The sequence below is a fragment of the Lutjanus erythropterus genome, chromosome 10 (genome assembly GCF_056507025.1).
Source record: "Lutjanus erythropterus isolate fLutEry1 chromosome 10, fLutEry1.hap2, whole genome shotgun sequence".
NCBI lineage: Eukaryota > Metazoa > Chordata > Actinopteri > Lutjaniformes > Lutjanidae > Lutjanus > Lutjanus erythropterus.
In genome coordinates, this window is record NC_139326.1 from 6,597,402 (window position 1) to 6,618,708 (window position 21,307).

Here is a 21,307-nt window from a genome sequence, read left to right on the forward strand (position 1 = left end):
TTCCTGAATAAACTAACCCTGAATGCTGTTCTTTCTCAGCAAATCAACTCTTAATTTTGTAGATCCACGTAGTTTAGACTGGAGAGTTGCAGGAGAGAACCATGAAGAACTAACGTTATGTTGCTGAGTTCTGGTTGGAGCTGTTTTCCTAGTTTAAAGGTTTTTTTGAGGGAGTTTCTCCCTACTCTGTTGAGGGTCTGTAAGACACACTATGGATGCTCCAAAAGTGGAGTGGAGTTGCAAGTGGATTGAACTCTTTATATGTTAGTTGTGATAATGAGTGTGCTATGAACTAAATTATTATAAACAATAACTAGCTTGGTGTTAACATTCGTAAGCTATCAACAGCGTTGTGCAACATCAAAAAAGCGTATTTTGTGACAAAAATACACAGAAAAAGTCTTGATATCCCTATGCCTTTATTATAACAATTTAAATGTTATTTTATTCAGGAAAATGTGCCCCATCTGCTTTTTTTCTTTACAAATCGCACCCTGGATATCAAAGATAATCTCTTCCATGTACAAAAACTGCAAATGCAAATGTGTGGGTTGAAAATTACAGACAGAGATGCAACAACTTCCAGCCTTGTTTGACATTTGAAGTTGCACAGAGTCGAGCCTCTGTTGTTAAAATGGCATTACATTTGATGAACAGCGGATTATGACTTGTTCAGGACTCAAAGTTTAGGACTTGTGGCTTGACTTTTTGAATTAGCTAGCAAACATTTTGTGAAAATATTTTCCACAGCATGTGAATAAATATCAAGTTCTTCCACAGTTTCCATGTTATAATAACTCAGTTTGTTGGTACAGTGATGCCACATTATTAAACTCCACATTAATAAGTGCGGAGGGGAACATGCGATCACTTGTGTGTGTGATCAATGGACATGCATGTTGTCTGCAGCTAATCTTGCATACTACTGGACAAATCAGCCTATTTTTTTGCGTGTGTGCACATTAATGACTGTATGTTGATGGATCTTTCTGACTGAGAATTTTGAAAAACCTTGACGAAACTTTTTTTTAAGGCTCCACACCAGCGACACCTGTGGTCATTCTGCTTCCAGGTCAGCCAGGCACGTGGTGGCATTGCAGTGGGTGCTTCACCATCTGTCGCCTGGCGGGGATCTGCACTCTACTGAGCGACCTCTTCTGGTTATGCACTGAGATTAAACTCCAATTATGAACATAGGTACAGATGCATTTTTTAGAATCACTTTGTATGCTGCATGACTCACAATATCTCAAAATACAAACGGCCCACTGATAATTTAGTGTGTTATGAAAAACTTATGTCAAGTTTTCCATCAGAGAAATACTCTTGAGGAGTTTCTAATGGACTGCACTTCAAAAACAATGCAGCTGAAAGAGGAATAGTTAAGAGAAATAAGTATGAACTTATATAATAAGTACAAACCACATGTTGTAAACTCAGCTGATGTGACTATTTCTGTTGCTTACTTCCCTCTTTCATGTTGTTAATGTGATTGTTCTTGTTTTCTGTTTTTTGTTATATTTAATCTTAACTGTATGTCTTTATAATGTAGCCTTTAACTTCACTGTTGTTGAAAATAAAAGATATATATACATATACATATATATATATAGAAAAGAGATCTGGAAGTGATACAATGAATAAAGCATGGTTACCTTCAGTTTACAGACTGGACTCATTAGGAAGTGAAAGAACACTAAACTGATGCCCACAGAAAGTTTTAAAGGTGTCTAAATGTAGGAATAAAATTAATAAAAATACATTTCCAGAAGTATTTTAATCATTTTAATTTAACTACTTACTGTTAATGTAAATTAGTGTTTGAGTAAGCATCAGATATTTCTTGGAGCTGACTAATTTCACAATGAATCAGCTAAAGTGATTCAAAGGCAAATTATAGAGTTTTGTTTTCTTTTTTAAAAAACGGTACATTCCAGTGTTTTATGTCACTATGAGATTAGACTGGGTACCGAAAAATGTTGCTATTTCGGCTGGGAAATAATTGTAATTATGTTCAGACATAATATAAGTGTGTTTCATGAGTAAAGATGTAGCCATTTCCTGCTGTCAAAAAAAATGTCTATTTTCTAACATGGAGTAATAATGAATTAGCATTTTTGAAAGCATCTTCCTTCCTTAATTTCTTATGAATGTATCTAAGATGTTAAAATGAAACATAACAGAGCGAACTGTTTGTTTAAAAAGAAAGTATAACGCCAAATTCAAAAAAGTTGGGACACTGTGTAAAATGTAAATGAAACAGAATCAATGATCTGCAAATCCTTTTTAACCTGTATTCAATAGAGTACAGTACAAAGACAAGATATTTAATGTTCAAACTTTATTGTTTTGTGTAAATGTACACTGATTCTGAATTTGGCACCTGGAGCATGCCGGTTTTGGAGCAACATATGATGCCCAACTTTTTTGAACTCTGTTGCAGGCGTCAAATTTAAAATGAGTGAATCCAGCGAAGTACCGGAAGTTCAGAAGACGCCATTGCTGCGGTGGAGTCTCCCTGCAGTTTGAGCGCGAATTAATGTGAGGCACCTTAAGAAGTTTAAAATTTTCTACTTTTATACTTACTTTTTATGTAACGTTACTTTCGACAGCGACCTCTAGGAAGTCGGGAAAAACCTGTGCAGTTCGGCTCCAACAGTCGTGTCAAATTTTAACTTTGGACAAAAACGAAATGCAAAATACACAAGCCTTCACTTCACCATGTGTCAGAGTGGATCAAAAATATTAACAGAAAGGAACTGTGGTCCTGATATTCTTAAACACCTAATGAAAAATGTGAATTCATACATTTTTTGGCGGAGGTGGTCCATCTGTTCTCTTTTCCATTATCCACCTCTGGCTGTTGTCACAACTAATGTCAAACTACTGTGCAAAATTTTTAGAAAATTAATATCACCACCACAAAAGGTACCTTCATCAGTTACTGAGGGCTGCCGTTTAACATCCATGCGACATGTCAAGAGGGGAAACCCAGTCTGCAAGATCTCGTGAGTGGGAGCGTTTTGACTGAAACCGTGAAGAATCTCGCAAATTTGGGGTTCCCTTCTAGATCCAAGCAGCAGATACAGAGACTAATGGACACGACGTGCAACCGCAGCAATGGCAGCGCTGCACATAAAGCAGTCGCCAGATTTGTCTATATCTATAAAGACATTCAAGTTATGAGTTTGAACATCAGATATCCTGTCGTTACACCGTATTCAACTGAATATACGTTGAACAGCATTTGCGAATTATTGCACTGTTTTTATTTACATTTCACACAACGTTTTTGGAATTGGTGTTGTATGATTAAGGGAGTAGTAAATAATTTTCAATGAAATGTATTACAGCTTACATAATGTTGCTTTTTGAGTGGATTGCATGGTTTGAAATTAAATAAAAGCCTGACCTAAATGTGAGGATGTAAATAAAATGGGTGCTGTGCAAACCTAAAAGGAAAAAAGGAAAAATATAACAGGTTTTCTGGTGAAATAATATTGTTAAGCACTTAAAACTGCACCTAACGGCTGAGTAGCTGCCTTCTTTAATAGCTCATACTGTAGGTAAATGAAAGTTTGGGTCTGGCTAGTAGCTGCAGGGATCGGAGACTTTACTTTTTAAGGAAGAGATAAATCACTACTTCTTTAAAATGGTTTCTACATGAAAGGTTTTGGTTAAAAATAAAATGCCAGGACAATGCAGAAGCAACGTTTTCCACCAGAGATGAGTAAAAAAAAGTCTTTTTCTCTACTACTACCAGTAATGAGTCACAGGGAGTTGTCTTGAGGGTTTATGTTCTTGAATCTTTATGGGAACACGCCAGTGTCCTTGGAAAGCGTCAGGGGTCAAGTTACTTTCATGGATTTCTTATTTGCTTGCTTGCGCAATTTTCTGCTGTTTTCTCACGAGATCACACTTAAAACTTATTGCCCCCATTGTCCTCCGGCTGTCCCACACTCAGTAAAATGACACAGATCTCGTGACAAAAACAGTGATGAAGATGTACTTGACACGATCCACATTTCCTCCGCATGTTTTTGATGTGTTTCAAAGGGGGATGCCCTATTCCTCCATCTGTTGCGGATAGAGTATGACATTTCAAAATGATTAACATTTAAATGTCAAAATAACCAAATATCTACACACTGTCCAGATCTCAGAGGGATTTTTTGGTGTGTGTGTGTGTGTGTGTGTGTGTGTGTGTGTGTGTGTGTGTGTGTGTGTTTGGTAGCTACAAAACAAGTTTTTGTTTTGCTTTTTGACAAGAAGATCAACAAGGCTCTCTGCAAAAATGGAAATAAATGTGAAATTCACACAGCTCCCATATGAAGAAACTGACTCAGACAGAAATTAGATCTTAAACAGATATTTCAAATGCACATGTGGTTATTCAGTGGAAAATAAATTATTTGATAAATTAGATATAGGCAAAGTTTGGACCATGTACTCAGAGGTAAGTGTGAGAAATAAAACTAAAAATAAAAAATAAATTGCAGAGATCGGGTTTGTAGTGAGATTTGAACTTTTATGACCTTCTATACATGTGGCCTTTATTGGAAATATCTTTTAATTCCATTTAATTGTGACAATATGTTTTGCAGAAGTCGTCTGTTTTCTGCAGCTGACAACAATTGTGGTGACGATGAGCAAAAACATGGTTTGTAAGACTGAGAAAATCCCCAGCTATTCATCTCAGACTTTCACTGACATAAACATACGAGGTTGAGACGAGGGCAGTGCGATCTAAATGAGAGCGCGTGGAGAAAATATTGTGAATCCAAGACAGAAAATATTTCCTATCTGCTGTGAGTCACTATCCTGGGAACAACCTGCAAACATGTTCACTGACACGTTAAGACTCCAGTCATGGTGAGAAACTGTCATTAGCTGTGTTACACAGTCGGGTTTTCCTGTTGTTTTAGAGATAAAAATAAATATACAGAAGTATTTTATGCAGTCATTAAAAGCAGAGGTGTAACACTCATATATACAGTGTATAACTTGCATAGTGGGAGTTAATATTTTTATCTTTATAGTTTCTAAATGGCGTAGGTGTAAGTGGAAATCATCCTGAAACTGGGTTATCTGGAAAAGTCCTGATAGCAGGATGATTCATTTAGTGACAAGCAAATATTAAATTATATTTAAAGGACTAGTGTGTGGGATTTTGTGGCTTCTACTGGTGAGCTTTCAGGTTGCAAACACCTTGCCTCACACTCCCCTTCCAAACGTGTAGGAGAACCCGTGAAACTCATTGAAGATGCAAAAGGCCTCCTCTAGAACCATTTGGTTTGTCTGTTCAGGGCTACTGGAGAAACACAGTAGCCTCTGTGGAACAAGACCTCCGCCGTCTGTAGATATAAACAGTTCATTCTAAGGTGAGCAAAACACAACTTTTTTTTTTCAGGTGATTATACATGAATGAAAACTTTTGAAAATTATTTTCCATTTCTGCCATATTCTGAAAATCCCTGTAAATCTAACATGCTGCTACTTTAAAGACAATTTCCATCTAAATTTAATACATCTCAGACTAAATATTTGGGATGCAGGCTATATCATGGGACTGAAGCATTAAAATGCAGTAATCTAACTCTTATTGAGATGAGTTTTTCTTTTTTTTTTGCAGGAGGACTGAAATGAAACACTACTGAAAATCTAAAGCAGGGTTCTGCTCTTTTGCCCCTCTCCTGTGGTTCTCTATGGCTTTGGCAAAAAATGAAATGTTCATGAATAACAGTTCTTATTTTTTACATTTTAATTTTCACTCATGATTGTTGTAGACCTAAACAATTCTTACATCCTCCTATGGTATAAATGTGTAGCCCATACACCAAATGAAAAAAAAAAAAGTTTTTTTCTGACAAGTTTTTGTCAGCTAAAATGTGTCATGACCTACTTCTACAGCTCAGCGCCTTTTACTCTAAATTTTGCCGGTGGCTAGTCTTGTGTCACCCTTGGCTAACTGTGCCAGATTCCAAAAAAATTCCCATAATTCTCAGAGGATGACGAAGAATTCAGTATCTGTGGCTCCAGACACCTTTTTATTTTCTTTTTTGGACAAAAAAATTCTCTTTTGAGGGTAAAAGGCTGCTGACCCCTGACCTGAAGTGTCAAAGTTTATTTCTTCTTGAGCAACATCCATCAGACAAAAAGAGTTGCACAATAAAAGATTTGCGTAATGGATCAAATGTCTTTACCATACAGTGGAAAATGAAACATATCCGATAATCAGCCTGACATGAGATTATATGGATCTAAAATATGGAAATATATTTGGAGATGGGAAAAATTATAGTTTGTCAAATAAATATGATTCTGATTGGTCAGTTATGGGATCATAAGGTCTTTATGGTGAAATAAACCCAGACAGGCTGATGCAGGAGTCTGATGTAAAACAAATGACCTGCTCACTGCAGGTGGGCCTTGAGAGGTCAATGAAAATAACTAAATAAAACAGCTCCAGTTTTATGAGCTTGAAATTACAATAAAATACTTAAATAGTAAAAAAAAAAAAAAAGTAAGCAGAACTAATTAAACAAAGCCACCAGATATAAATGACATGTTCTTCTTTATTTATCTGACCTGGTTTAACAGGTGTCACATTCATCACGCTGTATTTGGTGACTTGTCACATTAACACTGGAACGTATCTTATATCTCGTCATGGGTTCGATTAATCCTGTGTGTTGATCAGAGTTGTGATTTAAAGGTTTGAATGGGCTGCAGCAGACTTTCAAAATTTCAGCTGTGGCTGTGGTATGCTTATGTGTTGGGAATGGCTGCCTGACGTGTGTGTGCGTTTGTGTGTGAAGTTAGTTTGTGATAAAAGAATAATCTGCTGCTGGATCAGCAGCTTCTTTCCTCAGGCTGTGAGACTGCTTCATCCACCCCCTTAATAATATAGTTTTAAGTATAGATAAGTTATATTTTTCTCTCCTCAGAAAAACTACTGTATATACTCTTGTTTTTATATGCAGCAAATTGAGTAAAATGATAAACCTGTCTAGTACCTTGATAATGGAGGTAAACCGAGTTTAAATAATCATTTAATAAATTAAAGTTTGCAGGGCTCATCATCTGTAATTTACCCAAAGACAGTTTTAACTGAAGGATGTGGGAGAAGTAAAATCAGATTTTTCGTGTGAAAATGAAACCTATGCATTAGAGGTGAATTCCCCAGCTGTTGCCTCATTCCAGGAAACTGATTGTAGAGCACAGAGTGAGTCTGTGTGTACGTCTGAGTTCCTGTTAGACCTCTGAAAATCCCTCAAGGTTTTCGATGTTATTTCAAAGTTTTCAAATGTATGCAGCCTATATGCTATTTGAGAGAAGTGATACAAGCACACGGCTTGTTTATTTATTTATTTTATTATGAAGAATGTCTGTGCATTACAATAGACTCTGGAAAAAACAAACATGAATAATGCGATGAAATACAGGATGCCCTTTATGATCGATTCATTTCTCCTTTTCTCGACTGACCTAAAAAGCTTAAAAGAGCAACAATTTTGTTCCATGATAAAAACGGTGAACTTGCATAAATTCAAACTGCTGTTCAATTAAAATGTCACCAATCACTGCATCCCCCTCATTATGGCACCATAATACCACAGTTATTAGAGCTGTTATGCACTCAAAATCAACCTCAGACCAGCGAGATCCAAAAGAAAAAAAAAGAAAGCTGACTTAATGGTTTGTTCTCTTCAGCTTGTCCCTGAAAAGTTAAATATGTTGAAATGCTGAAATAATGAAATGAAAACTGTTATATCTACTCACAGTTAAAGGGAACTTAACCGTTTTATGCATTTCCCCACTAAATTGGACCACCCAGAGCACAGCAAACATCTGTTTTTATCTTTTAAATATTCACTTCAATCACAGTCAGATCAGTACTAAAACATGGTTTGAAATTCACACAGGATGTTAAGTTCAATCACATAAAAAAAACAAGAGGAAAGATTCAGTCTGCCGGTAAAGAAAGGCAAAAACAAGGCAGAAGATTATACTGTAGCCGGTACCACCATCTTTGATTTTTTTTTTTCCTGAAATGTACAGGAGCATTTGCTACAAGTAACAACAAAATCATACCTGAAATAGAACTGAAGTCACTTTGTAAGGAATGCTAACAAGAAGTGCTATTAAATGCTCACAATTCAATTTAAGACTTAACGAAGGCTGATACTGTACTGCATCACATTAATAGGTAAGGAGATGTATCATTTGAGGGAGTGGGAGGGAGTTTTGGTCTTCACAAATCCTTAAACTATGCCATCGTTTGCTCACAACATCAATAATTTAATGGAATTTCTTTCTTGAAAATGAGGGGAGGTTTCAAAAGCTTCCGGCCCACGGTCACCATCCGCTTATTGGTCCATGATGTGGAGGATCGTTTGCTCCGTTTTCAGCCTGATCGGCTCACGTGTGTGCGACAACTCGCTTCGCTGTGTGTTGTTTTTACTGCAGAGGTCCTCTGCCAGGGCTGCCAGTGTGATAATCTGAGGTGGTAGTGGGGCATGGAGGCGTGGGGGAGGAGCGCCGGGCTAGATGAGCTCCACGTAATTGGCTGGGAACATTCCAAAGTGGCCGCCTGGGCCGTAGCCTCGCCACCAGCCCTCGTCGATCATCTCAATCCCAGTGATGATTTCATCTGGGTCGAAGGAGATCTCTGTGTCGTCAGCTGAAGGAGAGTAACAGTAAAGTTACTGTATGATGAACAAATAAACTAGTATAAACTAGCATAAACATATGAACCATAAACTAATATTGTCACGAAACATTAATTTTAACTTCTTAACTTTTACTGTCTTGGGTAGTAGCAGAGAGACTGTCACACAATAACAACATTTACAAAGATTTTTTTTTCTAATATCAAGCTTTTTACTGTCTGTTACTTTACCTATGGCCTTAGTCAAACTACTTTGCTATCAGTTGAAACTCTGTTGTTTTAGGATGCTATCTGCTGTGTGTCTTTGGGAATTACAAACAGCCATTGGCCCAGAAACCTTCTTTACAGAGGTCAGCATGTTTGTCCTTCGGGTGCTTTGCATAACTTGTTGTGTCAGCACTTTCCGTTAGCACTGCTCTGCAGCGTCGCTGGCTACTTGCCATCTTTAATGAGCCAACACCATAACAAAGTCTGCAATTTAACACGGCCTGTCCTGAGCCATTTATGATTCACCGGAAGCAAATGAGACCAGTGACGAGAAAAAGACGCTGTGATTGAGTAAGAAAAGGCGAGGCTGTGCGGGCACTGCTGCGGTGTGTGTGTGTGTGTGTGTGTGTGTGTGTGTGTGTGTGTGAATTTTCTGTTATTGAGAAGAGAGTGCAAGAAAGTGCAACCGGTGCCTGTATATCGACACCGCGGAAAATGAGTGTAAGCCCATGAGACACCGCAGCTAAACTACACTGAGTGCATTATAGTTATTTGAACGCAGTACAGTGATTTAATTTGTGCAGTAATTTGAAAAACATTTGAAACAGTTGTGCTGCATTTTGAAACGGTCAATAAAATTAAGTAAATAGTGAAGCTGTCTGTTTCATTACTTTATATTCATGCAATAAATATACAAAAGTCAAATGACAGAAACTGAATGAATTAAAGGCAGATTCATGAGAATGTACCTGGTATGCAACTGAATTCTACAAACTTCTTTTTTTTCATTTTATGCCTTTAATGACAGGACAGCTGAACACATGGCAGGAAATGGGGAGAGAGAGTGGGAGAATGACAAACAGCAAAGAGCCATGGGCGAGAGGTGAACCCGCGGCCGCGGCAGAGGACTCACAGCCTCCGTACATGCGGCGCACGCTCTACCAACTGAGCTATCCAGGCGCCCCAGAAACTTCTCTTTTTAATGTGATTTTTAATGCTTATTAATTGTATCTTGTGTTTCTGTCTGTAACTTTTTGTTTTGGCTGCAGACCTTCTCTTGGCCAGGCCAAAAAAAAGATATGTTTCACAACATTTACAAACAAGGAACTACTTAAAGAGCAAGAACACTAAATATACTTTTTTGTTTGAGCTTGTGAAGGTGACATGTCCCATCTGAAATAGGAGTGTCAAGTTTCTTTTTAATACTCATGTCAGTTATTTGACTGACAACACATCAGTCAATGTGCTGTTATAGTGTAGTGATAAAAAAAAAACACTCACCAGCCTGGTAGTCATATAAGGCTCTGGCACAGATGCCTCTGTCTGATGTCTCCTCAGGAGTCACCTCATAGGAGTTTGTCTCCTCCACCTGCGAGTGGAATAAGGATAAGCTGTTTTTAGAATGATTTATATGGAAGAAAATAGTCAGAGCATTTCCTGCTGAAGATGAGTAAACAACTACCTGAGCTGGCTCTTCATAAGCCGTCTCTTGGACGTAGGAGTTGGCAGCTGGTGCTTCCTCTGAAAAGACAGATTACCATCAGTGAGACCATGTCTGATCTGTTTGTTTTCCAGCAGGTGGCAGCAGCGGATCCTGACAGCACGGTTTGGCCGGAGGAAATAATAAAATATGTGCTCATAACAAATTATAACAGCATTTTAATAAGAAGCAGATGTGAGGAGGGTTGGGAAGCCGATGTATAAAGGGTTAACCACTGAGGCTGGTGTTGTGTGAAATGGGCCCCACCTTTCGGCGGCTCCTCTTGGGGTGTCGCCTCCTGCTCATCATACTCACACCTGGACTGTCCATCATCCACATCAGGCTCTTATCACCCAGAACACAAGCACAGACACGCATGTACACAGAGGAACACGTTCACAAGTCCACACAGGCTGAAAACCTCCACCAGACATGAGGACATTCTTGGCACGTTTCACATATGGAGTAACAGAACAATAACCTGGGAGATTCTTAGGAAACAAAGTACACTGAATGGAAGCATGACTCATGATGAACTGCAGTTATAAGGAATATGAAGATGATGGCACACAAACAACTATGAGAAATGAAGCATGCAGATTTTACAACCGCAATTCCACAATAGCTGGGACGTTGTGTAAAACATAAATAAAAACAGAATCCAAAGATTTGCACAAACTTCTGACTCGTATTGCACTCCGTTTTACACACTGTCCCAACTTTTTTGGAACTGGGTTTGTAATAGTGTATGAGACTTTCACCCAGTCTGTTGTGTATGCATTCTTTGCACGTGTACTTGTGTGTGTGCGTGTGTGTGTAAGCTCACACCTGTGGCACGGACAGGAGAGGCGGAGCCTGCTGGCACAGGAGAAGCTTGGCGCTGAGGTGAGCTGGCTCGCTCACTTTCATACACTGGCTTAGACAGAAAAGGGCTTTGCAGACGCCCTGAGCAGAGACACACATGGAGCCCCCACACACATGGCCAAAAAAACCCCAACATGGACGAGAGAGAAAACAAGTGCAGACAGTTTGAGCTGAAGAAGAGAAGACACCATGATGGAGACACAGTGTTAAGTATGACTATGAGAACAGTAGACAGTCTGATGGAAAGTTAAAAGACAGTGTTCGGAGACAGTCTCCTCTAGAAAAATCCCCAGTTTGTACCTACCGCTGCCTCAGACGGAGGCTAAGAGAGCTTTGCAGTAATGCAGGAGGGGCAGTGACATTTAAAGTGTAACGTCGGCATTTCTCAACATGAGCGCTGTTTTTCACGTTTTTGTGTTTGAGTGAGTGATAGGGACAACAATTTTTGAAATCGGTCCAGTGTTGAGGCAGTCTGCTGCAGCCAGTTGAAACTAAGCTACAACATAATCCCTCCTGGCAACTGCACACCATCAAAGTATGTCCACTAAAAGCACTTGTTTTGCCACTTAGAGGCTCAGACTGTTATTTTCTGAGTGTAGAACCCATTTTCACAGACTTGCTTTTATTTGATGTCATATATCTGTATTTATTTATATTGACACTTCATGATGTCATCTTTTCATCCATTTTATTTATCATTTTCATTTATTTATATTGACTAGATGACATCATGTGATCTCTGCATTCTTTTCCCCTTATTTCTGTTTATTTTTATGAAGATGCTTGTATTGTTTTTATTGTTCTCATCTCTTTTACTTTCTTATTTTATTATGTCTTTTACTTGTAATTTTACCTCAGTTTTTGCATAACTTTGCCTAATCTCTGCCAAACGCTCTGGTTGTTCTGTCAAAATAAACCTTTAATTCACCAAGGTAGATGGGAAAATATTTTGGCTCTAAACACCATTTCTCTGACGTCTCGCCTCCTTCTCACTCCTTTTCCAACATTTTTAAATTTAACTCAGCTATTTTGGGGAGTTTTATTGTTTCTGACAAGTTTGAATTATGGTGACAATATTAAAATCACACACAACATCTCTGTCAGTTATGATCATTTCCATAATGTTGTCACACATTTGTAATAATCTGAGCCTGTTCATGAACAAACAAGCACTTTTAGTGGATGTACTTTTACAGTGTACACTTGACTGGAGGGATTACGCTGTAGCTTAGTTCCTCTTCTGCCAGCTGCAGCTTTCTCACACAATACTGGACCGGTTTCAGAAATTGTTGTCCTCATTAGTCACTCAAGACTAAAAACACATGTGAAAATAGGACCGAGCTGAAAAATACCAAAGTTAACCTTTAAAGAAAGCAGACTTATATGGAGGTGTCACAGTGTTCACAGGGGCGATACCTGGTTGGGGGCTAGCAGGGGCAGCAGCAGGGACGTCTGAGTCACTGGGAGTTATTCCCCTCTCTCTTTGCTTAAACATCTCTCTGGGGTTTACAGCACGCTGGGAGATAAGAGATGCCGCCTCCTTGGAAAAAATAAAACGAATAATACATCAGTGAGCATTAGACAGCCATAGGTTATTAATAATGCAGTGGTAAATGTTACTGAGAGAATGACTGCAGAAGAAACAGATGTCTGATTTCTGTAACCGAGATAAGCGATCATGCACGAAAAACTGAAAGGTGTTATGGTGAGCTTCAAAGGGTTCACATTTAATTAGAAAGAGAGGACACCTGTTTTGAGAAAAAGGAGGCAAGAAAAAGGAAAGAAGTTTGTTCAGAGAAGAACGCTTTCGGGAAGGGGAACTCACGTTGGCCTTTTCCACAGATTCACCTCTCTTCACTGCTTTCCTCTCAGCTGCCTCTTTCTCCTGCTCCTCCTGATGGTGATGATATCACTGCTCATGTTAGCTACTTTTCTGACTTAAGTGTATACAAGACATTTACACTACCCAAACATATTTTAAGTAATTACAAAGAACTTTATTTTGTGTCAATTATGGCAGCCCCTCATGAAAAAAAAAGATCTTGACCTTGCTAGCATGTGCAAGGTAGAAGGAGTAGAATACCATATTCTGGAAAAATACAGCTGTTTGCAAGATGCATAGTGATCAGTTAATGTATCTGTTTGAGGCTATGCACAATGAACTTTCATTTTGTGTTGATAATGGCAGCAGGGTTGCCAGGTCTGCATTTTTCCCGTGGGCTACGTTTGAAGTGTTGCCAGAGAATGAATTCTTTGGACCTATTTTACATGCAAATTACATTAATAATATGCATAAATACACATCCATGTTTTAAATGAAATAATTTATTTATACCTATGTCCTGCCAAACTGACTCCAGATAAGCTTCTACACTCGGACCTGGCACGCACCCTCATACAAACACACACAAATATGACATGCCGGCACTGGTTTTACATGCCGCTGGGCTGCTATCAGGCTGGTTTTCATCTGCCACTGCGCTGTTTTTTTCACAGACCTGGCAACCCTAAATGGTAACCCTTTGTGTGAAAAAGATCTAGATCTGGCTAGCATCTGCATTTGTTTTAGAAGTGTGTGAAAGAAAGATTTAACTTATTTTTTAATACCATTTTTAAACGTATCATATCATATAAAACAAATATCAGTTTCCTATTTATTTGTTGTTTGATTTAATTTATTTAGTTATTTATGTCACAGAATGTTCTGCTATGCACAAAAAAGAGAAAAACTAAGTAATAAGAACAAAAAAAGAAGAAAAAAAAATCTCCACCTTCTTCCTTTTAATTGGTAAGTACTACTTCATCATGAAACACAAAATGAAAACAGACTCTTCTGGTCTGCATGCTGTAAATCGTTTCGTTTGATTTCACAGGGAACAGGACCCGGGGGCAGAAATCAAGAATAACGATGTAGAAACAGCCGATCTATTCATTGATGGTCTAATTTGATTATGTAGGTCATAAAAAGGCATCAATATTAAATTAAGATGTTTCATAAGCATTTAAAAACTCCTTGTACTATCAATATAATCATAGAAAAGTGTGTATACGAGTTAATTTTACACCAATCCTCATTTCAACATGGTTTCTACATTTCTTTAAGTTAAAACCCATTCACTCAACATGTAATCTTTTCAGATGATGGGACAGCAAGACACTCACCCAACGCTGTTTCTCCTGCTCTCTACTCTCAGCTTCCTGCTGCTGCTGGTATTTCCTATTAAACAAGTGATAATTTAGAAGACAGGAAATTTAATTTGAACATTTTAACAGGTGCAACAGCAAACCAGTCTTAACCAGTGTGCATTTCCTTCAGTTGCTACCTACTTTTGTTGATCGATTTGAGAGGCCCTCTCCTTGTCCCTTTTGTCCCTCTGCATCGCCTCCTTGGCCTCTCTGTCTTTCCTGTCTCTCTCCAGCTGCTGGCGCTCCTCCTCTGCCTTGCGCCGCTCCTCCTGGCGACGCTTCTCTTCTTCTTTCTGAAAGCCAAACAGACCGGTGAGGTCAGCATTGATTTGGTAATTTCGAGATATTAATTCCACTGAAAAGCTTGATTTCACAATAGAAAACTGCAAGCTAATGAGCACCACTTTCAGCGTCTGTGACAGGTGTGGTGATGAGCCAAAATTGCAAACAAAGGACAGAGTTACAACAATGCTTCTGCTGACTACAGTTACATCCGTGATGGATAAAAACTGCCTGCCTTGTATTTTTATATGAGTTTTTAAGAGAAATAGCGATTTGTCAAATATTTCAAAAGTGCTAACTCCTGCAGTATTGTGAAGAATACTTACAATTTCAGTGAGTCAATGATTCAAAAGGCGTCTTACATAAAAATAAAAACTTTTTAGAGAGTTGTTCCTGGTACTCGTCACACTGTCTCAGAGGTAAAGTTGAAGTCAGCATGAGCTTAATGCAAGTTCAGGAGCTTACCTCTGCCTGGGCCCAGAAATTGTCTTTGTTGGTCTTTCTGATTTCTGACATGGCGTTGGTCTTCTGGTACACTGAGCCCTACACAATGAACAGACTATTTAATATGACTGTGAAAACATAAACATTGAAACAAAAAACAGTGGGGTAAAACTATGAGAAGCATTATTTCCTAAACCTAATCCATCTTTGTTACTAATTGTTACTCAGCCATTATTCATTAAATCAATAAAACACAGAGTTTCTCTAACTGATGTCACATCATCTATATAGCTGTAATATTACTGTGTGACTTTGGTGTTTACAAGGGTTAGTTTGGATTCGCCATGGTCACACAATAACACAAAAAACAGATCAAGAAGTAGAACAGCAATTCTTGTGTTCCTTTTGAAAAATGCTGTCTGACAGCAAGGTAAAGTGATCAAAATATTCTAAACATTGCATACACTTAAACTGATACTGACTTTTTTAGGTGGGCTGTTTTTTTAAGTGGCTAAAAAGCTTTTTGCTTCTAACCCTGTCCACAACAGTACACTGCTTAGCTTCTGTGCTGGTCCTACTCCACATCTCATCTACTGGAGGTGATACACTGACTATGTTTAAGTGCCTCATACAACCCCACTTCAAACGATCCAAATAATCCCTTTAACACATGATGTGCCTGATTTAATGTGAGCTATTCTGTTTTAACAACTAACTATCAGATGTGAACCAATGGTTGCTGTCTCTCATATAAAGAGAGCATAACAGAGAAAAAGGAAAGAGAAACACAACAAGACTAAATTCAGTGTGGTTAAGTAGTTTTTGTACATCAGCATTTTCCAATTTTACTGCTTTGAATGTTTGAAAAAATGTTGACAGTGGTAGAAATGTTTGTGTGTGAACAAAAGGCCATGACAAAGAGAATAAAACAGAAAGACTTTAAATGTATCCACATGTTAGGATTAAGGAGCCTGGAGAAGATCTTGCCCTCAGCTTATCTCTGGAGCATGAAACACAAACAAACAGGAGAGGGCACCAGGCAGGAACTGCATGTATTGCATACCACAGGGCCCTGAGGACCGCTGTCCTGGAAGCGGCTGGAAGATTCTTTGTGGAAGCTGTAGTTCGCTCCTGAGGCTTTGGCCACCTTTTGCATGATCACCTCGGGCTCCACGTCCTCCTCTGCTCTGGCGTTTATTGTGACATGAGCCCCCTGAAAGAGCATGAAATAAAAGTTCATTTTAATACTCAGACAAACAGGGAAACACCTTGGTTGTTATCTTGGTTTATGCATGCACCACCCAGTAGTTTGCACTGTTTGATATATGACACTGATCAAATAAAGCTCTTGAATTATTTCAACAATGTCTGCAGCATGCTGTTGTATTTTTAGTCTTGCTCAAAGCCATCATTAACATGCAGTTTAGCACACAAGTAACCTCCTCTGTAAGCATAAAGGCATTGTTCAGACTGAACAAATTGTGTTTTGGCAGATTCAAATTTGACTTTAGAAAGTCTGGGCAGCAAAACAAACACATAAAAAACATATTTAGAGGTGGTTTTAAATTAAATTCCCATCAGATTTCTACAGATGAGTCCCAGCCTGGCCACTAAAATCAGATTTCGAATGGTCTTTTGCTTCCCTTGTAATGCAACACACAAACAACGTCAAATCTAGCAGTGCATCAGAGCAGCATGTAAACCAACCTCTTCGTTTGCTTAGTTTGTCTGCTGGAACGGAGGAACACCCAGCCTTTTTCTGTCAGCCCCATCATCCTTTGTCATTTTTATCAAGCTTTTGTTGAGAGTCTCTTGAGTTTTTCTTTTATCTGCTGGCTTCACAGCCTCACAGTAAGACAGAAACAGTCTGAAGATTATTGCTAAAACCGTGTCTGAGATTACTGAGGTGAAACAAAGATACCCAAGTTCTTTTTGCAGCCAATAAACTCTCTAGAAAGCAGCAGATACCCTGGCTTCTTCCAGACATGTACTTACAATCTGCAAATTTTCTCTGTTGCCATTAGGGCATTGTTATGTTTTACCTAATTGTTCATTCCTTCTGTAATCTACTATTAAATGCTTCACATATGTTTTATATGATCTTTTCATTGTACTTTAGTGAGTTTATTTATCAGTATTATTTATAGATTTTATCCCACATTTAGCCCTCCCTGGTTGTTGGTATCTTTCTGTGTGTTCCTTTCTGTATAATAAGCTGCTCAAACAAGTTGCCCTTAATGGGAGCCAAAGAAAGCCAAAGAGACTGCAGTAGAAATCCAAATGCATATTTAAACTAGACTTAAAACTTAGTGCATGTTACCTTAAGAAAATTGGCCATGGCACTGACATGATTTGCACATATTCCTTTCCTGGCGTCCTTCACTCCCTCTCCAGTCTGAAACACAAAGGATTACTCTACTAAGTTCAACAATGGCCACAACAAAGAGGACAAAACAAACACACAATAGGTAAGCGTAACACAAACCCAGTTGATGAGGACATATTTAGGCAGACCAGAGTTAGGATCCTGGACACGGCAGAAGGCGTACATCACTTTTCCACTGTTCAGTTCCTCAACCAACTCCTCCAGTCCTCCATCTGATACATAAACATTGTGGAAAAGTCAAATGGTTACTGTGGTTGGTTGTGTAACTGCGGACATTTTTCCCTTACAAATGATGGGGTGAGAAAGCAGAGGCATGCAGTCCTTTTGTGCTGATATTCCAGTGCTGCAGCTGTATGCTGACCATGAAATTCCTGCACACATTTGATAATATCATGTTGAAATCATAAAAACTTGATTAAAAAAAAATAGACTCACCTCCTTTTTCTGCCAGGCGGATATCATTACTGTTTCCCTCATAGGTGAACAAGGCCCTTTGGAAAACACAAGGATATTAAAATACCAGCTGAACAGATCAGACTGACAGACAGAAAACAAGTTTGTTCCAGAAGTTTCACACTAAACAAAACAAAGGATGTTTTGTAAACTGATTTTAAGCAACTTTCATTCTCGCAGGATATTCTAGAGTATCACTGCAACTTTAATCCCTTTTTAAATCAGCCATGGCAGCGACTTTTATAGGTTACATCCCCTGCACAAATAAGAATCCACTGACTTTTCCTTGATATTAAATGCCCAATAAAAATAACTACAGATTAGCAGCCATTCATGCAGAAAAGAAACCTTCCATAAATGTTTTTCCATCATTTTCATTAGCAGGGAGGCATCTGAAGAATCATGTATTCCACTGAATTCCAAGTGTTGTAGTCATGACTAACTAAGCATTACTTCTTCCTTACTTTGTAGCCCGTTCTGTGTATTTCAACAATATGTATTTGGAAAAGATTCAAATGCAAATTAGATCATAATTGCAGACTTTATTTCAATGATCAATCATTTAGTTAAGAAAAGAGCAATATGTATGCATAAGTGACAAATGGTTAACAGATTTTTTCACAATTATGCCACTCTTAACCATATGTTATTCATCAGTGTTACCAGGAAGTGGGTGAGGCAGCGAGCAACTGATTCATTCAATTTTCTTTACAGACAAGCGCATCAAAAATATTTTAAGACATACATGCAAAGAAAGAAAGACAGTTTTGAAATGAGATGCTCAGTCTGTTAACTAGTTGGTCGTCGTACCTTGCTAACTGTGCCACCATATGTTATTCATCAGTGTTAAAGACAGACAGTCACTACTTAGTTAGAACGGCCACAAACACGATGAAGTCATGAAGAAGTAATGCTCTGGTTGGTCATGATTACAACAGCTGGAAATCAACAGAATACATGAGCAGTGCTGTGCTCAGATTTTTGGCCTGTCCCTTTGTGTGCAGACATACCTATGAAGAAGACATAAGCATTATTGATAACTCAGAAGTCATGATGATTGAAATAACTTAGGCAATGCATTAATTCATGTGTTGTTCTTGCATCAAGTCATGCTTGAGATACTGTTTAATTCTCGTACATTCATGAAAGTTCATGAAGCACTATATGATTGAATTCATTAGCAATGCAACATTGATTATTTTCATTGTTGATTATTTTTCTCAATTGATCCACTGTCTGTTTGGTCTATAACATTACAGAAAATGGTGAAAAATGTCAATCAGTTTCCCAAAACCCAAGATGACCTCCTCAAATGTAATAATGCAAAAATAAGAAGCTGGAATTTCCAGAGATCTACTGCCAAACATATGTTATACTTGTATTGTTTTCTCTTAACATATTGAATAAATATCTCTTTTATCTCTTTTACAAATAGAAACAGAAAAATAGTTTTTCCACCTGATTGTAAACATGTAGTAGTAGTGTGTGGTGAATTATTGTAAAGAAGAAGCACTGCCTGTGCTGGCTGCCTGCTCCGAACACCATGAAAAAACACTCTGTTTGTATGTTCAGCTTATTTTCAGACATTGTAAATTTTAGACTTTAGAAAACACAAATATTTTTTCCATATTCTTTTTCTATGCTTATGCAAGCCTGGAAATGACTAAAAATCAATTATACTCATCGTACTGCATAGGAACCCTGAGTAAAGTGTTACAGTGCATACTTTCAGAGTTAGGTAAGTGGAACTTGCACTGAAACTAGCTGATGAATGATTATTTCTTTATTCTAGCTTGACATCTTTACTTTTGCTGTCAGCACCATTTCAGAGAGATTTACAGGAACAGCAACTTGTGCTCTCTCTAGGCGGTGGCTGGCTGCATAAATGCCTAAAACTGAATGAAGAATGGCAAACATTCACAGAGAGACATTTTCAGAGTATGAGGCCAGCAGGAGTCCCTTGGTAATTGCTCCTTAGGATTCATTAATTCAGTTCATCATTAAACACTGAAGCCGTCATCAACAGGTCTCACTTCAATCTCAAGACAGGAACAGACACTTCTGTAACGCGAGGTAAGACTAAGAGGAAGTTCCTAGATTTGACTTTCACCATATTGATCATATTGAACTTCTGATATCTTACCAGGAAGTGGGCGAGGCAGCGAGCAACTTATTCATTCAATTTTCTTAACAGGCAAGCTTATCAAAACATGTAAAGAAATACATGCAAAGAAGGAAAGCACAGAGATAAAGCCGGTTCACTAGTTGGTCAGTGTACCTAGCTAATTAACAATGTTACTAGCTATTCAGTTAGCTCGTCTTTTGTGTTAAAATGGCAATAAACGTAAGAAAGCTCAACTGCCGTGTAAATAAAGCTGCCTTTATCTCATATTGTCGCTAATTTAATACGCAGAAGGTCTGCTGTGGTTAACAAATTACCGTTAAGTCACAGGTTAAGTTTATCGACCGTTAGGTTAACATTAACTTACTTGACGACAATGCTAGCCAGCCCTGCAGCTAACATAATGCCTGCTACACAAAGCTAACACTGGTGTAAAAATGCTGCTTCTTACCAGTTGGTTTTGGATTTTTCATCTACCACTTCTTTAAAAGCAGCTGTTAATGCAGGGCCATTTTTGCTGAGGTTAACTGCCATGTTTCTGCTGAGTACAGCTAGCCAGCTAGCTATCCGGGATGCGCCCTTCCTACTGGGAGGAGTGGCGATGATGCTGCTGACTTTCACAGCACAGGAAGCTAGTTTAGCTAGCGGCTACATCTCAACCACTGACGGGGTTGCCAGGTCTGCGGTTTTCCGTAGAATTGGGCTACTTTTGAAGTGTTGCCTCAGGTAAAAAAAAACAACCTGCAGGTTGAGCAGGCCTAATTTGTGTGCATATTACATGAATAATATCTATGAATAAAGATCCATACTTACCGTACATGTTAATACCCAAATCCTATCAAACTGGCTCCAGGCCAGATCAGCACATACACACATGCACACATACACGTATTTACTTCCTGTAAGTAATGATTAAAATGGTGAAGTAACCACATAATGTGTCTGAGCTGCAATAATATGTTGCATTAATTGCAGTGAGTACATACGAAGTGAAAACAATATGTTTATTGTCCAGACAGGCAGGGAGGAAGAGAAGAGGCAGAAACTGAAAAGACAAAGCAACAGGTTACTTTGTGTTCACAGCTATATTTTATTTATGTTATTACACAGTATGTATTTTGGGTTCTGGTATTGGGCTGTGTTTTGGTGCTGCATTATTCGCCGTTGGGCTGGTTTTGTCACATAGACCTGGCAACCCTGCCTGCACACTGT

At 38.4% G+C, this 21,307-nt stretch overlaps 1 protein-coding gene across 3 annotated transcripts; it reads right to left on the reverse strand.

The window, feature by feature from the left end:
* Positions 1 to 7,355: 7,355 nt before the first annotated feature.
* On the reverse strand, positions 7,356 to 20,706 carry dbnlb (drebrin-like b). Of its 3 annotated transcripts, XM_084728070.1 has the most exons (15): positions 20,547 to 20,706; positions 17,956 to 18,011; positions 17,620 to 17,732; positions 17,455 to 17,529; positions 16,198 to 16,347; positions 15,156 to 15,233; positions 14,550 to 14,701; positions 14,385 to 14,439; positions 13,048 to 13,116; positions 12,639 to 12,762; positions 11,187 to 11,303; positions 10,626 to 10,703; positions 10,341 to 10,399; positions 10,160 to 10,247; positions 7,356 to 8,683 (listed from the first exon to the last, which is right to left on the reverse strand). In XM_084728070.1, exons 1-15 carry the CDS (start codon positions 20,627 to 20,629, stop codon positions 8,547 to 8,549), a joined length of 1,434 nt encoding a protein of 477 aa, XP_084584196.1. In that variant the 5' UTR covers positions 20,630 to 20,706; the 3' UTR covers positions 7,356 to 8,546. The 3 variants fall into 3 exon arrangements, with proteins under 3 accessions (XP_084584196.1, XP_084584197.1, XP_084584198.1); XM_084728071.1 differs by lacking the exon at positions 11,187 to 11,303 and having other exon boundaries at positions 20,547 to 20,705; XM_084728072.1 differs by lacking the exons at positions 10,626 to 10,703; positions 11,187 to 11,303.
* Between the last annotated feature and the right edge of the window lie 601 nt (positions 20,707 to 21,307).

Coding starts and splice junctions, on each gene's coding strand:
- dbnlb (XM_084728070.1), bottom strand. CDS start 20,629: ATGGCAGTTAACCTCAGCAAAAATGGCCCTGCATTAACAGCTGCTTTT. Junction 17,733..17,955: donor CCGCCTGGCAGAAAAAGGAG/GTGAGTCTATTT, acceptor TTTATGTATCAG/ATGGAGGACTGGAGGAGTTG. Junction 14,702..15,155: donor ATTTCTGGGCCCAGGCAGAG/GTAAGCTCCTGA, acceptor TTTGGCTTTCAG/AAAGAAGAAGAGAAGCGTCG.